A 27,274-nucleotide genomic window follows, 5' to 3' on the forward strand; every position below is an offset into this window, starting at 1 on the left:
GTTACTTTCAAACGTTTTTCACCAACATTAAATAAACTTCCACGAGGTTACATTGGGACAATGTGTCCCAGATTTTCCTGTCAGAACAATGGTTTTAAGAAATACTTAACAAACTTTTGCTCTGACAACAAGAGAGAGATTCTCAAGCGTGAGGCACACAACAATGTATACGTATGTAATCCCACAACATTCCCACGCTCACACATAAATGACCATTTACATATCTGACAACTCATTTGTCTTTATCAGACTTCACCAGCCGTACGATATGTCTCACTATCCAATGACAATGGTAAATGAGGACTGTGGTAAGGGTTAGGCATCCTCCTCAATGAACAGACAAGGTGCCTGTCAGTGGGATGCATAATGATTAGCCCGCCTTAAGATAATCATTAACAGTCACTGCTGAATGGCTGACTGCAATTATCTTCCCTGTTGGTCGCTGCAATGCACAGCCAGCTGGTTACGTCCCAAATGGCACTCCATTCCCTATATAGTGCACTATGTAGGGAATAGGGTGCCATTTTGGGAAGCAGACAATGTCTCTCTGGAGTGTGTTTGAGTTGAAGTCATTGTAATTTGGCATAGAGCAAAGGTCAGAGTCCTCAGGTAATCAAAATAAATCAGCTTGTCTGTCCAAATGTTGGTTATTAGGTTATTCAATTATTGCATCTGAGCTCCTAGAATGTGCAGCTCTCCTTTTCTTTTTCAAGTGTTCCACTCTGCTAGCCAGCACCTCGCCTAAACAGGTGTGCATTTCTTTCGTCTTCAAATCAGAAGAAATTAAAAACAACATTTGTTGTAGAAAATGTGATAATTGCAATTGTCACATCTGACCTCGTGGTAAGGACCAATGAGAAATAGTCAGGGCAGTGTAGTGATGTAGGTTGAAATGTAGCCACTTCATGTGTCTGGTAAAGTACGCTGGCATAGGGGAGGCTCAAATGCTTTACCTGCAATTGATTCAAATGACTCCTTGGCTCTTTAGCCTCAGTTCATCGTTATTTATAAATCCCACTGAATCATATTGTAGAGATGAATCAAAATTGAACTGAGTAGCAATAATAACTAAGTAAATAAGAGCAACCTCAATTCCCTAACTCTTTGCTCCCAAAAAGCATGTATTCGTTGAGTAAAAACAAAACAGTACAAACCCACGACAGCAGAGTAAACATACAGAGTTGTATTTCCTCCTTGAACAGAAGAGGCCACAGGAGTCCTATGAGTAACAGGCTGCTAAGAGGCTTTTCTCCTAAGCACAAAGAGCTGTCTGTTAGGCCGGGGGATCCGGGGATCCCTGGAGTCAACTGGGCTATCTTCATGGGGAGTGAATGTGGGGGCTGGGAGGGTGGTTGGTGAGTGGCTGAGACAAACGCGCTGTGGTGGTGTCGGCTGGTGTGTGGTGTGTGTTTCAAACGGTTTCTAACTGTTCAACAACATGCTTACCATGGCTGGGTCAAAGGTATATTCAGAGAGGAAGGCGTGAAGCGAGAGGGATAACTGGGCCCAAAATCTGTCTTCTCCAGCAAGTGGCATATTTTTTGTTTTTGTTTTGAGATCAATAAGAGTGTCAAATTTGGTTAACAAAAAATTTAATGGATTATTTTCTTTGTGTGTCTTATTTGATCGAATAGTAGTTCCATAATTCTTAGGTTGTTACGAGTGTACTGATATACGTAGGACATGTCACATCCTGGCAATTCTGAGAAAAAACACTTTATATCGGAGTTGTGCCTGTTGTTCCACACGCACATCTGCCCCCTCCCTCATTGGCTAGTATGGTCCCACCTGACCTTGCCTACTCCCGAAGGCCTTCTATTTTTTTCCCAATCCATTTTTATGAGCAGCCACTTGAGTTTCTGGTCAATATAATGGATATTCTGTGGTATATTAGAGGTAATAAACATCGGGACAGTTCAAAATGGCCCGTAAGAGAAGAAGCTTAAAGAACGGTAAAAGAGTTTCTACTGCCTTTTCCATGCATTCAATTGTTTTCCTCAGCTGTAGGCAATGACTTGTGGCCACTTAACTCCTTACACTTGTGGGAATTGGCCTATAGGGATAGGGCTAAATCGAAATGTTTCTTACAGAAGAAATGCATACGCATAACCATGGTAGCAATTGAGAGGGAACAGTTTGGAGATTATGGGGAAATTATTAGACTAAAGGTGAGGACACAACAGTTCACCTGACACAAGACTGAATTCAAACATTAAAGTGTTGATTTTTTGTGAATTTTACATTTTACATTCGCCGCATTTGTTGATAACAAAATCTGAAAATACTCTGGATGCGTTCAGTAACATGATAAGAATATTCCTGGAAAATGTTGGGTAGGTGCAACATAAAACAATAAAATGGCAAGGTTTTGAGTGAGAGGTCTAACTGGTGTTTCCAAGTGGCCACACACCTCTCCAAAGGATGCACAGTTCCTAAGTTATTTCAATGCACTTTTATGACTTAAAGAAGAGTCTTCAACCATAAGGTGCTTTTTTTGAGCTCTCCTAGCCTGTACTGTTGAGGAACTAGAGCAGGGTCCCTCATCAGGTGGTGATTTTATTTGGCCCCTAAAGTTTTCTGAGCAAAAAATAAATACATGGAGGGGACATAAAAGACAGTAAAAACGCTATTAAATCAAATCAAATGTATTCATAAAGCCTCTTTTTCATCAGCAGATGTCACAAAGTGTTTATAAAGAGACGCAGCCTAAAACCCCAAACAGCAAGCAATGCAGATGTAGAAGCACAGTGGCTAAGAAAAACTCCCTAGATATGCAGGAACCAAGGAAGAAACCTAGAGAGGAACTAGGCTCTGAGAGGTGGCCAATCCTCTTCTGGTTGTGCCGGGTGGAGATTATAAGAGTGCATGGCTATTAAGGCCAGATCGTTCTTCAAGATGTTCCTAACTTGCATAGATGACCAGCAGGGTCAAATACTAATCACAGTGGTTGTTGAGGGTGTGACAGGTCAGACCCTCAGGAGTAAATGTCAGTTGGCTTTTCATAGCTGAGCATTCAGAGGTTGAGACAGCAGGTGCGGTAGAGGGAGGGAGGGAGGGAAAGGGTCAAAAACAGCAGGTCTGGGACAAGGTAGCGCGTCTGGTGAACAGATCGGGGTTCCGTAGCCACAGGCAAAACAGCAGAAACTGGATCAGCAGCATGACCAGGAGGACGGGTACAGCCAAGAGTCATCAGGACAGGTAGTCGTAAACGTAATCATAAACGTTGACACTGTATATTTCATGAGTTTTATGATATGGAAATGTGAAGTGCACATTTGGACTCACGAGTGTGTGGTTTGCTTGTATGACATCAAAGCGGTATTTATTATAATCCTCAATGTCTCATCTTTGAAAATACATAGAGTCCTCACTCAGACACATTTTTTGTTGATGCAACCTTTATCTTTGCACTCCACCACTGTTGTAATTTTGGAAGCTATAGTAATGTCTACACTTGTTTTTGCCACATTAATTCTATTTCAGACACCTTAATGTCTACGGATAAATTATATTATGTAAGCTAAACATAAAAAAAGAAGAAATATATAAAAACATTTCCTTAAAATATATTATTTTGAGATTACTAATATTACTTTCACCACAACAACAACAACAAAAATACTGAAATACAAATCATTTGTCCTTGAAACATTTAATTGAAATACTGTGGAATTCCATTCATTTCAATGGAAAACTACTTCTACTGGGGAGTGCCATTATGGCCGACCGGTGGCGTCAAAGCCACTCAATGGCCAATACATAGTACCAGCAATCCAAGAGTTACTGTATATACAGTAACGTTCAAAAGTTTGGACACAACTACTCATTCAAGGGTTTTTCTTAATTTTTACTATTTTCTTTGTACATTGTACATGTACAATAATTGTGAAGACATCAAAACTATGAAATAACACATGGAATCATGTTGTAACCAAAAAATCTTTCAACTAATCAAAATATATTTGATATATTCTTCAAAGTAGCCACCCTTTGCCTTGATGGACTGTCGTATCTTTTTGCTTATTTGAGCTGTTCTTGCCATAAGACTTGGTCTTTTACCAAATAGGGCTGTCTTCTGTATACCACCCCTACCTTGTCACCACACAACTGATTGGCTCAAATGCATTAAGAAGGAAAGAAATTCCACAAATTAACTTTCAAGAAGGCACATCTGTTACGTAATTGAAATGAATTCCAGTTGACTACCTCATGAAGCTGGTTGAGAGATTGCCAAGACTGTGCAAAGTTGTCATCAAGGCAAAGGGGGGCTATTTGAAGAATCTCAACTATAAAATATATTTTGATTTGTTTAACACTTTTTTGGTTACTACATGATTCCATATGCGTTTTTTCACAGTTTTGATGTCTTCACTACTATTCTACAGTGTAGAAAATAGTAAAAAGTAAAGAAAAACCCTTGAATGAGTAGGTGTGTCCAAACAATTGACTGGTACTTTACATCATTGGCAAAAACCCATACAGCGCTGTGAAGCGCAGACCCTGATGTCTGACGTCAAGTATAGCATGTTAGTATAAAGCCACTGCATTCCAATTTAAGCACTTTCAATGTCCAAATCTGCCGTTTTCAACCCGCACACAGGTATGAGAGTAAAGGGCTACTGGAAGAAGATTTGAAGTATTCTAATATACTTAATTTGTACTCATCGGCTTAGTTATCCATCAGGCTCTTGTATCACGGTGCATATGTAAAACTAATTTAGGATATAATTCTAGTGTCTGGACTTTCTTCTTGGAAAAACAGAAGCCAAATAACATGAGAGTCTACAACTCAAAGTATCAGTGTTTTTTTGAGAACACACACCACAGAGTACGGGTTTTGAGGGGTCGTTGACAGTTATTTGGACCTGCTGACATTACGCTGCTCAAAATCCCCTCTCTACAAATTATCATCTATTTTTCTTTTTCCTATTTGAATAAGGGGGCTTTAGGTTGTGCCAAGGAACCATTGTCAGTATCAAGGCCTAATCTGGAAGATATACTGTATACTGATCCGATAAAGTTAGTTACACGATCACACCAAAACTGGATAACCACTCAGCCAGTAGTGCTAAGAGGATTTAAAACTTAAACACACTTCTATTGCCTCCTAGACCTATAACAAATCAGCTCCCATCTGATACGATTGGGAACAACAGTAATGATTGCAAACACAGCAAAGAGTACAAGCCACTTTTTATACTACATCACCAAAACAGATTTGAATATGTGTAAAATGATTCTACCGTACATATAAATAAGGTTGAATGATCTCAGAGAAATCAGCCATCATTGGAAGAAAATCCATCCTCTGATACAGATACGAGGGAGGGATCTGGTTGGGAAAAGAGTGATCGGGAGCGTGCTTTGTGCTTCTTCCCATGGGAATTGCATCCCTGCTAAGCACTGTCAAAACATTCAAAGACGTTTTTATGAGGAAGTGCAGACAGACGGTTTGGAACAGAGGATGATGGGTGCCCCATAATGACAGAACTGGGTTCACATACTATTTGAAATCTTTCAAATACATTTAGAGTTTGCTTTAGCCTGCCTGGAGTGCCAGATAGGTGGGATTTGCAATTTTCCAACGATTCTACTTGTTCCATTGTGCAAGGCAAGCTCAATCAAGCTCAGTCAAGTATTTGAGATGATATAAAATAGTATTTGAACCTGAATGACAATAATGAGACATGAATTCAGAGTCTGAACGAACACATAACTAGAGAAATTGAGCACTTACAAGAAGCCCAAAAGAGTGACGGGGACGGGGACAGGGACGGGGACGGGGGACAAAGACAGAACTAAAATGAAGACTTAATGAAGTAGATCGGTCAGCACCAGCACCAGCACCAGCCCTGTCGATGCTCCAGCCAGTGGTATTGGGGAGTCCCCGTGAAGTGTGATAGGATGTTTTTCGATGTCAACTACCTTCTTCGACATGTCTGTGTGTGTGTGTCTCTCAAGGGCAGTTGGACATGCAAAAAACACATTTCCATTTCTCCCCACACACTTGTACAGGTTACACACTTGTACAGGTTACACACTTGTACAGGTTACACACTTGTACAGGTTACACACTTGTACAGGTTACACACTTGTACAGGTTACACACTTGTGTCTCTGTCACATCTTGTCTGGTCTGCCTTCACTCAGCTCTATCCACTGACTACTTTGTTTGTGAGTGTGTCTGTGTGTGTTTGTGAGTGCGTTTGTGAGTGTGTGTGTGTGTGTGTGTGTGTGTTGTTGGTTTGAGGCTGTGTTTTTTCTTCAGCCAGTCTTAAAAAGCTGCACATTGTTCTTTCCACAATGCATGGACAGGACAGGACAGGAAAGGAGCCACGAAAGGCCAATACAATATGGGGTTCTAGATTAATTCTCTGATAGAATGAAGTTAGAAATGACATGATTGCAGTGTAAATATGTTGAATTGGAAATACATAAGATTAAACATTTTCATGAGTAATGTTTTTTTGTAGTGTGTTTTGCCACATGGGAACACAGAAACATTCAAGAGTCAAATTGAATGTTTTTACCATTTTAACTCGAACACAAAAAGGTTTTAACAACATGTACCATGAGCTAATATAACCAAAGTCCAGAGTCAACTGTGAAAGCCCCTTGCAGTCTGTGGTTCAGGGGGGTGATCATGTTCTATAGGGCAGAAGATCAAATTCACTTGACCTCTGTAAGCCTGTTTATCTGTTGTTGTGGTGTCTGACCACACACTGCTGACCTGAAACTGGCCTCATTGGATCTGAGGTTCGAAGGTCAGTGTCTGAGGTGTTGGGGTGGAATTCCCAGCTCTCTACACTAATGAAGTTACAACTTTCCACATTTGTCATATTAGTCGTGATAACAATTTCCAAGCTGGTGGAAATAAAACTACATGTGAAGTGAACAATCAACAATCTCTTCAAAGTAAACAAAAATAACTCCTGTCTCTTTCTCTGCAATCTATTACCACTCATGATACATAAAGTTAGCTGTCAAAAGCACTGAAGGTGTCAAAGCCTTGAAACAGCCTAGTCTTTGATTCCTAATATAGCCATGTAGGGTTTCCGGGCTCGAGAGAAGTAACATTTAATATGTAAAAAGATCAAATTCAATGAGGAGTTCGTTTTGTTAACTGTATTTTTTTATTTTTTTTTACTGTAGAAGCTTCCTGGCTGATGTTCCACTGTGTTTATTAATCTACACAGCTCAGTGGATTGATTCTCAGGCTGTGTTCCAAATAGCAGCCTATTCCCTTTAGAGATCAATACTTTGGACCAGGGCCCCTGGGGCTCTGGTCAAAATTAGTGCACTTTATTGGGAATAGGCTGCCATTTGGGACAGAGCCTCTGTATAGAGTTGTAGAGGAGAGAGAGCATCTATCCCAGACAGAAATCAAACAGGACAGACACAGAGGGTGTTGGGAGGTGACCCTACAAACATCAAGGTGAAAGAGGGAGTTGAAAGGGGTAGGGAGGGAGAAATGGGTGGGGTTGAGAGAGGCAGAGAGAAAGAGAGTGGGGGAGAGAGGAGGGGAGAGAGAAAGGAGGGAGGCAAAGAGGTGAGGGTGAGGAACTGAAAGAGGAGGGAGGGAGATGGATATAGGGGTCATGAAGGAGAGGGGTGAGGGAGAGAGAGGGGGTGGAGAGGAGATGAGAGAGAGAGGAATGAGATTATACGGTAGAGATAAGAGGATGAGAGAGGGAAAGAAAGAGGGAGATTATGTGAAAAATAAAGAAAATGGGAGAGAGAAATAGAGTGAGAGGAATGAAACTACATAGACAGGGGGAAGGTCACGGGGGGGGTTCATGCTACCATTGATTTTCATTACTTTGACAGAGTTGTATCACAACATATCATTCCATACTAACACAAATCTTCCATCAGTCTGAAAAGGACATCTTCGGCCCATATTCCTGATATTCAATACAGCACTTTGGGGATGGGGAAATCAAGATTTTAATCAAGTGGCATATTGTATAATGAGCACTTTAGATGTGACTGTAGTTGAAGGCCAATCAGGCAGCCAATCAGATCTACTCCAGCTGTTCTTGCCAGCTGTTCAGTGCATAAGTATACAGAGTAAGAGAGAGAGTGAGAGAGGGAGGGCAAGACAGACAGACAGACAGACAGACAGACAGACAGACAGACAGACAGACTGGCAGGCAGAGCTAAACCCCATTCTGCATTTTATCAACTGTTTAACTCCTATATCATCTCCACATTGAATATAAATATGAATTTACAAATGATAAAACGTTTAAATGATAAAACATTGCTGGCTATATTCAATACAGAAGGTCTTATCGCATATCATTTTGCGCTTTTAATTTTTAAATGTTAACGTTTATTTATCCAGGCAAGTCAGTTAACAACAAATTCTTATTTACAATGATGGCCTACCCCAGCGAAACCCGGAACAATTGTGCTCAGCCTTATAGGACTCCCAATCACGGATGTGATACAGCCTGGATTTGAACCAGGGACTATGGTGTTGCCTCTTGCGCTGAGATGCAGTGCCCTTGACATAGACAAGGGGAAGGTCAGGGGACTTTAATGCAGGGAAACTTAAATCAGGGGTATTATGGATAGAATTATGGTCAGATTTGCCAAATGGAGGGCGAGGGAGAGCTTTGTACTAGTCTCTGTGTGTGGAGTAAAGGTGGTCTAGAATTTTTTTCCCACTGGTTGCACATTTAACATGCTGATAATTAAAGCAGGAAGCACCAGTGACTCAGTCTATAAAAAAGTGGTCAGAAGAAGCAGATGCCAAACTACAGGACTATTTTGCTACCACAGACTGGAATATGTTCCGGGATTCTTCCGATGGCATTGAGGAGTACACCACATCAGTCAATGGCTTTATTAAGAAGTTCATCGAGGACGTTGTCCCCACGTTGTCCCCACAGAGACTGTACGTACATAACCCAACCAGAAGCCATAGATTACAGGCAACATTCACACTGAGCTAAAGTGTAGTGCTGCCGCTTTCAAGGAGCGGGACTCTAACCCGGAAGCTTATAAGAAATCCCGCTATGCCCTCCGATCAACCATCAAACAGGCAAAGCGTCAATACAGGACTAAGATTGAAACGTATTACACAGTCTCCAACGCTCGTAGGATTTGGCAGGGCTTGCAAACTATTACAGACTACAAAGGGAAGCACAGCCGGGAGCTGCCCAGTGACATGAGCCTACCAGATGAGCTAAATAACTTCTATGCTTGCTTCGAGGCAAGTAACACTGAAACATGCATGAGAGCATCACCTCTCCGCAGTGAGTAAGACCTTTAAACAGGTCAACATTCATAAGGCCACAGGGCCAGACAGAGTACTCCGAGCATGCGCTGACCAACTGGAAAGTGTCTTCTCTGACATTTTCAAGCTCTACCTGTCTGTAATACCCACATGTTTCAAGCAGACCACCATAGTCCCTGTTCCCAAGAACACTAAGGTAACCTGTCTACATGACTACCAAGCCATAGCACTCACATCTGTAGCCATGAAATGCTGGCTCACGTCAATACCATTATCAATACCATTATCCCAGAAACCCTAGACTCACTCCAATTTGCATACCACACCAACAGTGTGGTGTGCAATCTCTATTGCACATCACACTGCCCTTTTTTAAATAGGCAAGTCAGTTAAGAACAAATTCTTATTTCCAATAACAAATTCTTATTTACAATGACTAGGAACAGTGGGTTAACTGCCTTGTTCGGGGCCAGAACAACAGATTTTTATATTGCAGCTCAGGGGTTCGAACTAGTAACCTTTCAGTTACTGGCCCAACGCTCTAACCACTAGGCTACCTGCCGCCCTCTTTCGCACCTGGACAAAAGGAACACCTATGTGAGCTAAGGACCCTGGGAGTAAACACCTCCCTCTGCAACTGGATCCTGGACTTCCTGGCGGGCCGCCCCCGGTGATAAGGGTAGGTAACAACACATCCGCCACGCTGATCCTCAACACAGGGGCCCCTCAGGGGTGCGTGCTCAGTCACCTCCTGTACTCCCTGTTCACTCATGACTGCATGGCCAGGCACGACTCCAACACCATTATTACGTTTGCTGATGACACAACGGTGCTAGGCCTGATCACCGACAATGATGAGACAGGATGAGACAGGAGGAACGAGCACGCCCCCATTCTCAGTGATGGGGCTGTAGTGGAGCAGGTTGAGAGCTTCAAGTTCCTTGGCGTCCACATCACCAACAGACTAACATTGTCCAAGCACACCAAGACAGTGGTGAAGAGGGCACGACAAAACCTATTCCCCCTCAGGAGACTGAAAAGATTTGGCATGTGTCCTCAGATCCTCAAAAGGTTTTACAGCTGCACCATTGAGAGCATCCTGACGGGTTGCATCACTGCCTGGTATGGCAACTGCTCGGCCCATCCTACTGCAAGGCACTACAGAGGGTAGTGCGTACGGCCCAGTACATCCCCAGGGCTAAGCTTCCTGCCATCCAGGACCTCTATAGCAGGCGGTGTCAGAGGAAGGCCCTAAAAATTGTCAAAGACTCCAGCCATCATAGACTGTTCTGTCTGCTATTGCACAGCAAGCGGTACCGGAGCACCAAGTCTAGGTCCCAGAGGCTTCTGAACAGCTTCTTCCCCCAAGCCATAAGGCTCCTGAACAGCTAATAAAATGGCTACCCTGACTATTTGCATTGCCCACCCCCCCCCTTTTACACTGCTGCTACTCTCTGTTATTATCTATGCATAGTCACTTTAATAACTTTACATACATGTACATATTACCTCAATTAACTCGACACCGGAGCCCCCACACATTGACTCTGTACCGGTTGCCCCTCTATATAGCCCCGCTATTGTTATTTAATGCTGCTCTTTAATCATTTGTTATTCTTATCTCTTACTTTTTTTTGTATTTTCTTAAAACGACATTGTTAGTTAAGGGCTTGTAAGTCAGCATTTCACTGTAAGGTCTACCTACACCTGTTGTCTTTGGCGCATGTGACAAATACAATTTGATTTGATTTGATTAGACCACTGCACCACTCGGGAGCCCAGTTTGGTTTGTGATTAATGTTGCTGCGGCTCTAATGCTGCCATGTATTGCTAATCAAAGCTTTCGTCAAATGCTTGAGACAGGCTTCACTTTTTGCTGTGCTTGTGCATATTCATGTGGTTACTGCATATTCATGTGTTACAGCTTGCTAAACTAAAAATAGGTATTGGGCTCAGATTCATTGCAACACAGTCTCTGGTCCAGAGGAGGCTGGTAGGAGTGTAGTGGGCAATACTATTTGACATGTGTATATACACAGTATACTGTATATGATATTATAAATACCTCACATGTGACTTGTAATAAGCAATTAGCCGATTGAAATGTTTATCTGACTCCATAAAGATAAGTAAAATATACATGCAAACATTAGGCAATGAGTTGACATTGACTAGTAAGAATTGGTCTGAGAATAGTCTATATCAAAGGCGGATATTTAATTAACATGGTACAATTAATGGATTCACATACAAGGCATGAAGCTTAACTATTAACAAGCATTACAAAGCATACTTCTAGGCATATAGATCCTAAGGTTAACTTAGAAGACAAAGCATGAACAAAGAGAGTCTTAGAAGCCTAGGAAATGAAAATTGATCGTACAACCTTCCTCCATGGACTGAATACAGAATAAGAGAAGGCATTCAATTCCATTCATAACATCTGTAACCTTTCAACACAAAACCAATCACCTTTGACCAGTCAAACAATACCAAGTTTACAGTGTAACCAAGGTCCAATCTCCACAGGATGTCATAGCATCTAATAGCTTGTGTGAGGGATGAGACAAACGGAAATCAGACAGCATGCCTGAGAGGACAATAGAACCTCGTTGAGCGTCATTTAGAGTTCACCCTGTCCAGATACAAGTTACCACAGAGATCATACATCTATATAGACAGCATCAGAGTTATCCCCAGTGAACAAGTTTCAGATAGATACCAAGCATGGATACTATATCATTATTCTATCACTCATTCAATAGTCAGTCCTTTGGATACTGTAACCGAGATACATTTTGTTCTCCTCAGAGGACGGAAGGGCTGACTAGTCCTTTGGCATTGTCCTTTGTTCCTGGATCATTTGCCATGCAGCTCCAGGTGACAGAGAACACATATGCCTACAGGAGGAGCTATAGGAGGACAGGCTCATTGTAATGGCTGAAATGGAACAAATTGAACGGTATCAAACATCCACATGAGCCCATCCTCCTATAGCCCCTCCCACCAGCCTCCTCTGGTCTGGTGCTAACTGTTTATCCACTGTATGGTCACATTACATGATGGGAGATGATCTTCAAACGCAAACCTACTACAGTGATGACACGTCTGTCATTCAGTCACACGTAGCCAATTTCTATTCAAATGTGGACAACCACATCGTTATGGCATTCTACTATCCCTTGGTTTGGCCTTTCAAAATGGTGGGGGTGACATGAGCCGGGAGTCAAAAGGTCACAGTGAAGTCACCAACAGGGCCACGTTCAGTAGCCAAACATTGTTAAACGTTGCAGATAGAAAGGCCATGAATAGAGCAAACATTCTTCTTTATTCTACATCTCGGAGAGGCATGCTTGTTCTACAGAGCATATTTCTATCTGAACGTTCCAAAGCATTAAGTCCTGCTAAACGTGCCCCCAGATTACAGTCTAAACAGAAGGGCAAGTCAGATCTAAAATATATCACACCCAAGGCCTAGAGTGTGTGACTAATACTGACTAATTAGCCCATCCCTAGTCAAACAGAAACATGCCTTCCAAGGACATGTACCTGAATGACTATGTCACCACCGAAATATTGACTTTACTATAGTTTATACACTGCTTCTACCAGTTGGGGATGGCGAAAGTAGACACATGAGACTTCAGAACTGGGATTTTTTACATGTGTGTCTTGTGTATAGTAAACATGACAGATGTACACTAATCGTAGGGGGAAAATGCCTGTCATCAAATATATTGTCTGTATAGTCTAATGTTAGGGATGATCCACACAAGTGTACAGTTAGGTCATAATTATAAATTACCATCATTGTGATCTAATCAATATGCTGCTTATTAAAGAATTAGGCACATTTTTCATCTCTGCATGCTACATTTCTGCATTAATATTGTTAAACAGCACCATATCCCACGCTATATGTAATGAGCACAAATATGACAGAGTAAATGAGGCGAAGAACTTCAAATCAAATCAAATTTTATTTATCACACGCGCCGAATACAACATGTGTAGACCCTACAGTGAAATGCTTACTTACAAGCCCTTAACTAATAATGCAGTTTTAAGAAAATACCTAAAAAATAGTAAGAGATAAGAATAACAAATGATTAAAGAGCAGCAGTAAGTAACAATAGCGGGCTATCGGTACAGAGTCAATGTACCGATAGAGGTAATTGAGGTAAAATGTACATGTAGGTAGAGTTATTAAAGTGACTATGCATAGATAATAACAGAAAGTAGCAACAGCGTTCCAGAAGGGGGGGGGGGATGCAAATAGTCTGGGTAGCCATTTAATTAGCTGTTCAGGAATCTTATGGATTGGGGTAAAAGCTTTTTAGGAGCCTCTTGGACCTAGACTTGGCGCTCTGGTACCGCTTGCCGTGTGGTAGCAGAGAGAACAGTCTATGACTTGGGAGGCTGGAGTCTTTGACAATTTTTAGGGCCTTCCTCTGACACCGCCTGATATAGAGGTCCTGGATGGCAGGAAGCTTGGCCCTGGTGATGTACTGGGCCGTACGCACTACCCTCTGTAGTGCCTTGCGGTCGGAGGATGGGCCGAGCAGTTTCCATACCAGGCAGTGATGCAACCCGTCAGGATGCTCTCAATGGAGCAGCTGTAAAACCTTTTGAGGATCTGAGGACCCATGCCAAATCTTTTTAGTCTCCTGAGGGGGAATAGGTTTTGTCGTGCCCTCTTCACCACTGTCTTGGTCTGCTTGGACCATGTTAGTTTGTTGGTGATGTGGACGCCAAGGAACTTGAAGCTCTCAACCTGCTTCACTACAGCCCCATCAATGAGAATGGGGGCGTGCTCGGTCCTCCTTTTCCTGTAGTCCACAATCATCTCCTTTGTCTTGATTACGTTGAGGGAGAGGTTGTTGTCCTTGCACCACACGGTCAGTGCTCTGACCTCCTTCGTATGGGCTGTCACAGCGTTGTCGGTGATCAGGCCTACCACTGTTGTGTCATCAGCAAACTTAATGATGGTGTTGGAGTCGTGCCTGGCCGTGCAGTCATGAGGGAACAGGGCATGCATGAGCACGCATCCCTGATCAGCGTGGCGGATGTGTTGTGACCTACCCTTACCACCTGGGGGCGGCCCGTTAGGAAGTCAAGAATCCAGTTGCAGCGGGAGGTTTTAACTCCCAGGGTCGTTAGCTTAGTGATGAGCTTTGAGGGCACTATGCTGTTGAACGCTGAGCTGTAGTCAATGAATAGAATTCTCACATAGATGTTCCTTTTGTCCAGGTGTGAAAGGGCAGTGTGGAGTGCAATAGAGATTGCATCATCTGTGGATCTGTTGGTGCGTTATGCAAATTGGAGTGGGTCTAGGGTTTCTCGGATAATGGTGTCAATGTGAGGCATGACCAGTCTTTCAAATCTACGGGTGCTACGGGTCGGTAGTCATTTAGGCAGGTTACCTTAGTGTTCTTGGGCACACGGACTATGGTGGTCTGCTTGAAACATGTTGGTATTACAGACTCAGACAGGGAGAGGTTGAAAATGTCAGTGAAGACACTTGCCAGTTGGTCAGCGCACGCTCGGAGTACACGTCCTGGTAATGCATCTGGCCCTGTGGCCTTGTGAATGCTGACCTGTTTAAAGGTCTTACTCACATCGGCTGCGGAGAGCGTGATCACACAGGTGTCCGGAACAGGTGATGCTCTCATGATGCATGTTTCAGTGTTACTTGCCTCCAAGCGAGCAGAGAAGTTATTTAGCTCGTCTGGTAGGCTCGTGTCACTGGGCAACTCTCGGCTCTGCTTCCCTTTGTAGTCTGTAGTAGTTTGCAGGCCCTGCCAGATGCGACGATCGTCAGAGCCGTTGTAGTACGATTTGATCTTAGTCCTGTATTGACACTTTGCCTGTTTTATGGTTCGTCTGAGGGCATAGCGGGATTTCTTATATGCTTCCGGGTTAGAGTCCCGCTCTTTGAAAGCGGCAGCTCTACCCTTTAACTCAGTGTGAATGTTGCCTGTAATCCATGGCTTCTGGTTGGGGTATGTATGTACCGTCACTGTGGGGACGACATCCTCGATGCACTTTGCACGTATTGATAAGCCAGTGACTGATGTGGTGTACTCCTCAATGCCATCGGAAGAATCCCGGAACATATTCCAGTCTGTGCTAGCAAGGCAGTCCTGTAGTTTAGCATCTGCTTCATCTTACCACCTTTTTATAGCCCGAGACACTGGTGCTTCCTGCTTTAATTTGAGCTTGTAAGCAGGAATCAGGAGGATAGAATTATGGTCAGATTTGTCAAATGGAGGGCAAGGGAGAGCTTTGTGTCTCTGTGTGTGGAGTAAAGGTGGTCTAGAATTTTTTTCCCTCTGGTTGCACATTTAACATGCTAATAGAAATTAGGTAAAACTGATTTAAGTTTCCCTGCATTAATTAAAGTCCCCGGCCACTAGAAGCCGGGGACTTTAATGGATGAGCGTTTTCCTGTTTGCTTATGGCGGTATACAGCTCATTGAGTGTGGTCTTAGTGCCAGCATCGGTCTGTGGTGGTATGTAGACAGCTACAAAAAATACAGATGAAAACTCTCCAGGTAGACAGTTGGGTCTGCAGTTTATCATGAGATACACTACCTCAGGCGAGCAAAACATCGAAACTTCCTTAGATATCATGCACCAGCTGTTGTTTACATAAATGCATAGGCCCCCGCACCTTGTCTTACCAGAGGCTGCTGTTCTGTCTTACTGATAGAGTGTGTAACCCACCAGCTTTATGTTCTTAATGTCGTCGTTCAGCCACGACTCGGTGAAACATAAGATATTACAGTTTTTAATGTCCCGTTGGTAGGATAAACATGCTTTCAGTTTGTCCCATTTATTTTCCAGCGGTTGAACGTTAGCTAACAGGATGGAAGGCATGTGCAGGTTAGCCACTCGTCTCCTGATCCTCACAAGGCACCCTGATCTCTTTCCGCGAAATCTATGTTTCCTTATCCAGCAAATAACGGGGATCTGGGCCTGGTTGGATCATGTTAATGACACTTTGGATCATGTTAATGACATGATAAAAATACTTAACAATTCTCCATAGTTTACCTTGTAAAAAACATAGGGGAAGAAGTGATCTTTAGCATTTTCAATGTCCTTCGATTGGGAATGTCTGTAGTACTTGGGAATGACCCACTCTAAAATCTGATAAATGTCTCAGAAAAGTTTACTGTGTGTGGAATGAACCACAATAGACTTGAGGGTATTACGTTCTCAGAGTGGTGGGCATTTGTATATTGAGCTTCCCATAACTTTCCACAATGGGAATTGTAGTAAACTTAAGACAAAGCATTTCTGTTCGGAACCAGAGGCTCGCATTGTTAGTCTAGCTTGTAATGCAACAGGGTGACAGATAACAATACAATAACGTATTCTGATGAGTGATGGGAAAGTGCTCAACTGGGGCTTATTTTATACTAGAGATGCATTACACATTTGGAACATTTTCCCAACACTTGTGGGCGTCACAGTTGAGAGTTTTCCAGTTATGTATGAGGAGTAATCCAATTGGTCTGAAATATTTGGCGTGGCTGTGAAGTTGACTGGCATTAGCAAATCGCAGTGTGGTTAAACTTGACATTCACTAAGTATTTTTCCCGAGGAAGAAACAAGAGATTCATGGTAAAGGACCACCCTTATTAAGTTTTCCACACAGGTTCATAAATCTCCCAACATGCACTCCTTTATGTCTGGGAATGCGAAATGGCAGGCTGACAGTGGATCCGATTTACTATGGGGGCCACAGATGCAAAAGCATTAGCCAAACCAAGAGATAAAGTATACAATTGGTTGAGCTAGGCATTAACACTAATACTTTGTTTAGATATTGAAAATAATCAATCAGAAATACATTTTCAACCACTTTCAATATTCTCTCAATGCCAGGAAAACAATGCCTCGTTGATATAGCACAGCACATAGTATAAGTTATCTTATTAAATGACTTTTAAATTGACTTGGGATTCTTGTTTGAGATGTCTATATCTGTGCCTTCCTTCCTGTTTGCAGGGGCCCCTGCCTTTGCTGTATGGACCCCCTTTGATCCCCCTACTACACTAACCCATATCCTGTGTCGCATGGTGACAGTTCCCCAGATACCACATGATATTGGTATCCCATGCCTGGTGGCACAGGCCCAATACAGTGTCTAATTTGTTAATGGATCTCCGTTGGAAGCTCTTTTTCTCAGACGCATGTCGGTGTAATTATTTGCTCTGGAGGGAAGTAATTGGGGCCAAGCTACATGAATGAATAAATCATTGTTTTGGACTTGTGTGATCTCTTTGACTCGGAGATAGCTAGGCCCCCTGTGTTTGTTTCCCATGCGTATCTTTCCTTTTGGGTGTAGTTGAGACAAGGGCATGACTCGCCCCGTTGTGGGATCATTCCGTGTGAAACTGGAACAGAAATGTCAGAGGAAATTGTGTATCAATTGTGAATTATTATGACATTTAGTACAAAGATATGTCTTTTGGAGGAAGGATCTTTGACATAGCCTTGGCATTTCCATACAAAATTAGTATGGAGACAGAAGTGATCTATGTTTGGATATCCCTGAAAATGTGGCCTTACCAAGGCCTCTTTTAATAATATGGAATTACTATGCCAAACAGGTTCGTTTTATGACTTTTAGCCGACTCCCTTAGCTTCCAAAACAATTCTAACATCTCTCTGTGATCTGGCCGACTGCATGGTTATCATACCATTGTATGATGTGAATAGGAAATACACTACATAGTACAACAGCCATGACATGACAGGACTGAAGGGAGCTGATTATTAGCAGATAGCCTATTCAACCACATGGTTAGAATATGGTTCATTAACAACTCTGGCAAACAGTTTGACCTGAAGAACCCTTTCTTGATAGAACAAACAACACTGAAGATTACAGAGGTGCTGAGAAAAAAGTGGTTCTCTGACCTTTCCTGACGCTCTTGTTGGGGCCTCTTTACGCCGCACTACTTTGAGGACACAAACTAGGTCCAGGAAAGATACGTGTGTGTTGTAAACAGACAAATCTATATTCAAATGTCATCTTTAAGAGATGTCCTCCGGAGGTAGTGTGGGAGACATCTACACCACATAATCCCCTCTGAGTGGTACAGTGTAAAGACAAGGCTCTTACACACCACATGTCCCTGCAAGAATTACATGAATTACCTGCAATACGCAGAAATCACTCCTGCCATTTCCTGGTTGCTAAATTTCAAATAGTTTATGTGACAAAGCAAGCAATGGATAGTGTAGGGAATCATTGTACCATCTAAACCGCTGTGAAATATATTTTCAATAACCAAAAATATTGTATTTTCAGCTGTTTGTAGCTGGTGTACTAAATCAAAAGGTTAAGAGGCACAAACAAAACTTAAGAACGCGAAGCACAGAAATAGCGCACATAGAACATATCTACCACTTCTTAGGCTTGCTTTCAATGAGAATGACAGATCTATAACTCACGTTTCTATGTGATTTTGGTAGCGTCAGTAGCCAAACTTTTGCTCTGCTAGCCAAATTGAAAATGCAAGGCTTTTAAAATATCCACACATTTGCGAATCATTGAGTTAATATACTATGCACAACATGGTTTAGATGAGAAGCTCAATTGATAGTTTGAATTTCTATCCTTATTTTGTTTGTCTATGTACTATTTACGGTATGCCAAATGCTGCACTCACACATTTACATTTTAGCATTTTAGTCATTTAGCAGACGATCTTATCCAGAGCGACTTACAGTTAGTGCATTCATCTTAAGATAGATAGGTGGGACAACTACATATCACAGATATAGAAAGTACATTTCTCTCAATATCTAAGGCTAGTGTCAACAGAAAACGATCAAATCTGATGTTGAAGATACTGTAGATCTCACTAGACATATTGTACTCATGTAAATCCACCCTTAGTTCAAGGTCCAAGGAGTAAATTAAGGGAGAACTAATTAACCATATTCAATACCTTGACTGTCTGTAAATACCGAATTCAATCTTTAAAATTATATTTAGATTCAACAGGCTTTTTTACACTAACAAAATATATGATGTAAAACCTGCCTTTCTTCGACATCAGATTTGCCACTTTCTGTTGACACCGTCCTTACATTAAGAGTTGATCAAATTGAAGGAGCACGTGCACCCCGGGATTCATTGGGTTGACACACCTCTGCTGAAGGTGAACAGTAAACCGTTGAACCCCATGCTGTGTCAAAGAGAGCCCTTGTCTTTGCATTGTTTGCACTAGCAACCAAGGCCATGTTTAGCTGAGTCCGTATTTAGAGAGATAGACTTGACGTGCTGAGTGTTAATGCGAAAGAGACATTCTTAGAATATTTTGTCACAAAGGTGCTAAAGGAATATGAGCATGTGGAGAGAAAGTAAGCTTTTAATCCCCGCCTTGGAAATACAAAATACCCAAAACTGTACATGGGTGATGTACCAGGCCCTTCTCTCAGGAATTCCGATGCATAGAAGGGGTTATTAGCAAATCAACCTGAGGAACCTGTTCTTGTTCGTTGAAATCCTCCAATTACTTTATGAGCCACTGGGTCTAGTCATTCTGTTTCCCTGGACGGGATAGTCAAAGAATAGCCAGTGGCGACAAAGATAAGATTCATTGACAGGAAATGATGATGGTACATTGTCTGTTTCTAATTGAATGTGGTCAAACATAGGTCACACTGTCATTCAAAAAGGCTTTCTGGGGTGGGAGGTTTGGCTTTGTTAAGTCTTGACAAGTGTGCTAAAGGCCTAAGAAGCCGAGATAAGGCAAAGTAAACCAAATAAAGCTGATTTGCTCTTTTAGTCGTGGAAATTTGTTGGATTGTCAAGTTAAGGGAATCAAGAGCATGCTCAATTTTCCCCTTGCTTAACCCCAGTACAGTGTGATCTCAGACAATACGGTGTGAGGCTGAAGAAGGAGAAAGAGCTATCATAAAAGCGGTAAACAGTATGTGACCAATACTTTAGACACCCAAACATATAGCACAAAAGGCATTTTTCTATGCTGCAGCTAAATACAAATCATTGTGGTTTAACTGAGATGTACTGTAAATCCTCCCAATCCTCATGCAGTGATTAATACCAATTCAATGCATTTCCTATTTCAGTTTTTAACGGTGATTCTTCACTAATCGCTGCACCTCCAATGTTAAGGAAAACATGTAATTTGAACCAATATGAAACTACATTAAACCCCTTTCAAGGGTATTTGTATTTATCTTGCATGCTACCCATCATCATAATTATCTGTGACTCACAGATGCGTAAGTGATCACAATGGCTGTCTTTAACGCAAAAATAAAGTGAGAAGTGATATAGTATGCAGTTAAACAGAGTAGATCACTGTAGTCTCATTAGAAAAAAGAAGTGAGAGGTGATATGGGTTAGCTGCAGTGTTAAATAGAGCAGATGGGGATGTCATCACTGTGTGGGAACTGGAATGTAGTGGGGCTGCTCATCGTACCACAAGGGCCTCCGCTTTCCAATAATGACATTCTGTATGTACACTCCGGTCTTGAAATTCAATTATCTCCCTTAGCATCCAACAAGCCAGCGTGATGAATTAAAATGTCCATAAAAAAATACTGTGGGTAGCACTCCTTTTCTGTTTCTGTCTTCTCTCTGACGGACATTCGTTTTTATTGACTTGACCCGACTATAATATTGTGTGACGAATACTCCCAAGGTTTAATTATAGTAACATGATGCTTCGTTCATGAGAATTTAAGTCGTTACTAAAGTGTAATCCCAAATGGTTTTCCTTCCATTAAAGGTTAAACGGGTTTTAAAAAGAAAATGAACTACCATTTCCAGAATTTAGGATATGAATCGCCCTCTTTGCTTTGTGTTTTTTCAAGTAGTGTAAAGTGTGGAGATTAAAAGACAAAGGCCTAGATTTAATCAGATTGAGCGTTAACTGGCGATAGCCGACACCCACTTGGCTGATGTTTTGGCGGTGTCTATGGGCAACTGCATTGGAACTGCCAAATCAGTGAGCAGCTGCTCATTGTCACGGAGCCACACCCATCCCACATGCGTTAGAAGTTCAGAATGAGAAAGTGTAGGCTATATAGAAATAATGAAGCTCAAATTGGAAATCATTAAACAAAATAATGAGGATTTCTAGCTGCCTAATCGAGGTGTAGATTACTATACATCTCAGTGTTCGAATTTGTGAACAAGGCTGCATGGGATTTCTCTTAATGCGACTCTATGCAGCCAATGGCAATTTCCACTTTAGGTATGATGTCGGGAGCCGCTTGTAGATTTGACAGATCTAACGCAGTTCCACCTCCGACACAGCCAAAACAACCATTATGCGGGTGTCAGTTAGCTCGAATCTGATAGAATCTAGATCTAACTGAGCACAATTATCTATGGTACATTGGTCAAATTGCCACATGCTGGAACTTCACTAGTCTGACAAAAATGGAGCAAGACTGCCTCATCTTAAAAATCCGCATATAATCGCTTCTGTGGTTTTAATAAATAATCCAACAATTCTCTCCACTAATTGCATGTTACCACAAGATGGTAATTGTGTGAACCAGCGTGTGTGTGTGTGTGTGTGTGAGAGAAGTTGTAGAATAAACCAACTGTATACAGAAACTGAGAAAGAAGACCATCACAATATATTATTTATTTTCCCCAACAAACCTTTCAACAACACCAATAAAAACAATAAATTACAACGTTAAAAAGTAAGCAACACGAAACAATACTCACAGGTAATGTGAATCGACACAGAAAGTGGAGCTTAAAGCTATATCATCTTTGTACAGAAATAAATGGCCTTACTTTTGTACTTGAATTTTGTTAGTTACCAGTCATTAACTAGTTGACTAGTTCAACAGTAAGGTATAAACTGTGATCAACAAATACTATCTAGTAATTAAATGAACTGAGTGTTGTGAATGTCAAGATTTCCACTTTGTAAATGGTTTGCAATTCATCTCTTGTGGTAAAACAAAACAAAAAGAGTAAAATAACGACCTTGTTGGCATGGCAATTTGACTGCCATCTGTCTAAATAAAAAAGCAAGCAAGAACAATGTCTGTCCAATGTTTAATATGTACGCATATAACTGTAAAAATCTATGTTTTATTTTAATTTTAATAGCTTCCATATTTAGTAGATGAGCTAAAATACAGTGATTTGGCATGTTCACAAATTGCACTTGAATGATACAACCTCTAGATGAGGGAAAACAGTATTTCTGCCGCACTAAACCAGTCCAGCCGATGTCTCCGCATGGAACCACTAATGCTCCAAATTACCACAAATTCCTTATCTAATACATTAACTTAGTTCGGATGGATGAACGGCTAACCAAAGACACGATATCTAAGTGAAAAAGAAAAAAAGAGACTGAGGTATCAGACTCTTTGGTATACAGTCAGAGTGCACTGAATGAAAATTTTGTGAAAAACCCATCACATTTTTGCCAATTCAGTCGTGCTGTTCTAACAACAAAACAAACAACAAATTACTTCCTAAAGGTTCGATTTGTAAGTAAGATTCCCCGTCAAAGAGTCGCATCCACGCTCCTGGAGGATTCAAGGGGAGGGTCTTGGTAAGAGCACTCGAACGCAACACCAAAGATGATGAGGATGAGAGAGCACTACTTAGCATTACTTTCGTTTTTCCCCCTTTTTGTTTCAGACCTGTTGATTGTGGTTGTAGTTCATATTGTTGAGGGCAGATAAATTGCACCTTTGTTGAATTCTCAATTATGTTTAAAGCTCTTCCGAACTGGCGACAAGTGGCTAAGGTTTAGTGAGGTGTAAATGCATCAAAGACAGAAAAGAATTTGGTTTTAAGATACAAAATAGCACAACTGAGTATTTGCCTGTTGTAAACCCACTTAAATGGGCCAGTAACCGAAAGGTTGCTGGATCGAATCCACGAGCTGACAAGATAAAAATCCTGAACAAGGCAGTTAACCCACTGTTCCCTGGTAGGCCGTCATTGTAAATAAGAATTTGTTCTCAACTGACTTGCCAATTAAATAAAGGTAAACTTAAAATGTCACTGTAAAATACTTAGCAGCAGGAAAACAACAGATCATCAAGGGAAACATCCATGTGCTATATTTCCCACAGCGAGCTCAATGAACAAGACAACTTATGAAACATTTGTAATGAACTATTACCATGCCAACTCATTGATAACGCTAGGTAAAATAACCCTGTGGTCTTTGCCTGTGTTGGTTATAGCACTATCCAAAGCAATAGTACTCATCGGAATCCACTCTGACTTGCATGGGTGGCTTGCTGAAAGTCTTGTCCTCTATAATGGGTATATCTGAGAAAAGATTAAGATCCGTCGGAGAAGGGTGGTCTGAAAGGTCCTCGGCTAACTCATCCAACGTATCCAGATAGCTGCCCACGGATATCCCGTCCAATCCGTCACTGTTTCCGTCATGCAGACTGGTGAAGCTGCCTCGTGGAGAGGTGTCGTCCTCGCTGTCCGTTAAGCTGTACAAGCTGCCAGTCAGGCTGCTTTCACGACTGGCTATGCCCCCCTTGTCCTCCATCACCCATTTGAGGGATTCGATGCCCTCGTTGATTGACATCAGCTGCTGCATCAGCTTGACATCGATTGCACGGAGGTGGGCCTGCGTTTGGTGTTAGAAGGAGATTCATTTTAGGACTTTATTATAGATTTTTACAAGCAACATTGACAAGTTGAAAGCCTTTTTTTTTTACACACAATATCACACTTCCAAAAATTAGGCCTACGATCTTATTTGTTCTCTAAATTCACTGCTTTCCTATTCCATTCTTGTGAGAAGAACATCACCAGCATGTATTTTGAGTTGGCAAAGTAATGCTGAAAAGCAAATTGTCCCTTGGGGATTGTAAAGACACCACTCTACTCTTTGGCATGTGGACAAGGACAAAGGTAAAACAAAAAAGCATGCCACAGGAAATCATTCCATCCTTGGCGTGTAACAGCATGAGGGCATAGCAGGACATTCTCGCCCTGACACCCATACAGTACCACCATTGATTTATCACTTCACAATAAGATTTTCCCTGGCTACTAGTGACAAATAGACAGCCGTTTACACCAATGGACAGTCAGTAGCAGCAGTCTCGAGCCAGTCAAAAAGCATTATGCCAGATAGTGTTTGACAAGGCTGACACAATGGCCCGGACAGCTGGCTGGCTATAAAACAGTGCCATTTTTGGGAGTTGATCGTGACTAGCTCATAATGCTGCCAGTGTTTGATTACGGATATAACCTGTCCTTTATGTGTGCACAGACGCCCAGCCGGAGCATAGTGGAATTTTACAGAAGGATTAGCAGTGTCAATTAAAGTTGGCTTGAATGGGGTGGTGAATCACAAGATGGGTATAGCTAATGTAATTTACTGCTGCTTGTTTGTTAGTCATTGAAATTCAACTTCATTGATTTAGTATCTAACAATACTTACTTATGATTTATGTTTTAAGATATTTTCTGAACTCTGTTAAAAACTAGTTACATTATTCTGAACGTTTGTCTAAAACTGGAGTTGCTGGCAATACAAGTCAATCCTATACAGATTTGACAAACTGTTAATCCCTCTATGTATATTGTAAAGTGAACCAGTCGGTTAGCCAAATGGCCAAGAGAAAAGCAGCCTAATTGGATTGAAGAAGTGACAGCAGAGCAAAAGCCTTAGATGGCCCAAATGTGCCATTCACTATAGTAGGGACTAGGGAGCACAGCGGACTATACCTGTTTTAAATGTAATTCAACTCAATGGAATAATACTGCTATTTTTCTGCTTTACTCCCAATAGAGCATGGTGGGTGTATTTCAGTCGTTGTCATCAATATCATTTTTGACTGTCCAGTCAGAACACAAAGACTAGCTTTCCTCCATCACGATATGCCTTTGTGTCCGGCAAAATGCACTCCCGGGTGGGATATCTTCTCTGTTATTATAGTTTACTGGGCCTGTCATCATAATCGTATTATGAACCACCCTTTCAATGACTTCAACATGGAAACGAACACAAGAGAGGTATTTTTCCTCAGTTGGTTAACCAGGCAATGACACAGTACCCTTCTGTACACACTCTTGTCAATTTGACCATCTGTTCAAGGGTCCTAATGCCTTGACTGACCTTAAGCCTTAAAAGGGGTGGGGGGTCTTCTCAATACAGGGGGTCAAACAAGGCTAGTAATAGCATGGAATCCAAGATAATCAATTTGAATTCCAGGCTATCCTCCTGTATTTTTGTTGAGTTTGGAATTTGTGTAAGTTAATTGAGGTGAGAATTGTCTGCCTGCGTGATACCTGACAATTTATTTTGGATTTTTTTTAATTGAACCTTTATTTAACTAGGCAAGCCAGTTAAGAACTATGCATTGCTGTTGTTATGTGTAGAGAGCAAGTGTTAATGGTTTTCGCAAACTGGGTGGCATCACATCTGTAGCTGAGAGAGGGTGAGAAACATCACTAAATCAATAGATTTATAGCTCAACACGCAATATAATTGGTTATTTAAGAGGTGGGCCAATGTCGATCGTTTTGGGATTGAGACACCGACTCCCATTGTCTTGTTGTGTATTAAATGGCGGCCAGAAATATGGCAAAAAAACTGTACCCGGTTGTGTGTATTCTACTTCTATTTCAGATGATGGAGTTACAGTGGAAGTCAATGAGACATAAACAAGACATGCCACTCACTATTATATACATATTTCCAACGCCTTGCGACCAGGCGGCATTTTAAGTAATCCATAAACTTCTGAGATGTCAAAAGTATACCCTGTGAACACAATGGCAATACAGTTGGATTACCATCAGTCGTCTGGAAGTTACTGCATAACATGCCGAGTTATCATATCACAGGTCAGTGAAATAACGTAACGTCCAAGTTCCATTAAAGCCTAAAGCAAACAGCTGCAACAGCTAGACTACTGCAGCTAAAAGCTTTTTTGTTATCTTGTGTCGATGGTACATGCAATGCACCAATGAATATACAGCATGGTTTTGAAGGAGCAGTGAACTGACTTGAAAAAGCCTGGGTCCGAATTGCAATTGTACCGGATTTGAATATCTACTTCGGTATTCAACAAACTTTATTATAGGCTTACTGCATGAAACAACTCACTGACCCAACAGCGACAGACGGACATATATTTGAAGATGCATCTTTTAAGGCAACCACATAGCCTACCATTTCCTGTTTCAAAAATAATATCTTGCTCTCCAGTCGTTTTACGTCAGCAGAGTTTGAGCGGTTCTTCGGTGTCGCCGGTTTTCTATCCTCATGTTTGTCGTGATGATGATGTCCTCCCGCTAGGGAACGAATGAGACTTTCAGGAACACTGCGACCCAACTTTTTCTCAATATCCTTAAAATCGGATAACACGTTGTCCTCTTCCATGATAGAATTGCAGTAAGAATATAAACGGAAAACGATATATGCTACGTGCAGTAGAAATAACACAGAGAGCAACGTATGGGGTTCAGTGGCTTGATGGCTCCGTCTGATTTCACTTCCGAAGAAAAGGTCATAGCCTGGATGAAGGTCTGATGTTGAACGCGACTGCTATATCCATAGGCGCACAGTAACACAGTTTCCCAATCCAATTCTTATCACCAACTCAAACTTTAGAGTGCAATTCAAAACAAAACAGAAACAACCCCTGTTATTACTGTAGCACAGCCACTACAGACGTGAATTGAGAGATTTGGAAGTCCCTTGCGCCGGGGTGTCAGCGGTGACAATTGAAACAATATTCGTACCACGGAGCGGCACAGTAGGATGACGACGTGCTGCTCAACCACACAGTTTATGACTGAAACCTTACACCCCGGACAAGTGGGACTAAGAAACTACGCCTGTTTGCCGTAATGATAAGGCAATTGTCGCAGCATATATTTTTGTGTATTGTGCACAAAATACACCCATATGGTAGCCTACAGTATTTTCATCAGTATCATCAGTTCAATCATACAACGGATTAAATTGCCATTTCATGTCAGCAAAGTAGGCTACAGTAAACTATTTCTGAATTTAT

The 27,274-nt window shown here is 41.6% G+C and overlaps 1 protein-coding gene across 1 annotated transcript; it reads right to left on the bottom strand.

Moving 5' to 3' along the window:
• Positions 1–21,876: 21,876 nt before the first annotated feature.
• LOC129865735 (leucine rich adaptor protein 1-like) lies at positions 21,877–27,065 on the bottom strand. The gene is made up of 2 exons (XM_055938720.1): positions 26,428–27,065; positions 21,877–23,868 (listed from the first exon to the last, which is right to left on the bottom strand). The coding sequence occupies exons 1-2, from the start codon at positions 26,635–26,637 to the stop codon at positions 23,470–23,472; spliced, it is 609 nt and encodes a 202-aa protein (XP_055794695.1). The 5' UTR covers positions 26,638–27,065; the 3' UTR covers positions 21,877–23,469.
• Between the last annotated feature and the right edge of the window lie 209 nt (positions 27,066–27,274).

This window comes from Salvelinus fontinalis, chromosome 11 (assembly GCF_029448725.1).
Source record: "Salvelinus fontinalis isolate EN_2023a chromosome 11, ASM2944872v1, whole genome shotgun sequence".
Taxonomy (NCBI): Eukaryota; Metazoa; Chordata; class Actinopteri; order Salmoniformes; family Salmonidae; genus Salvelinus; species Salvelinus fontinalis.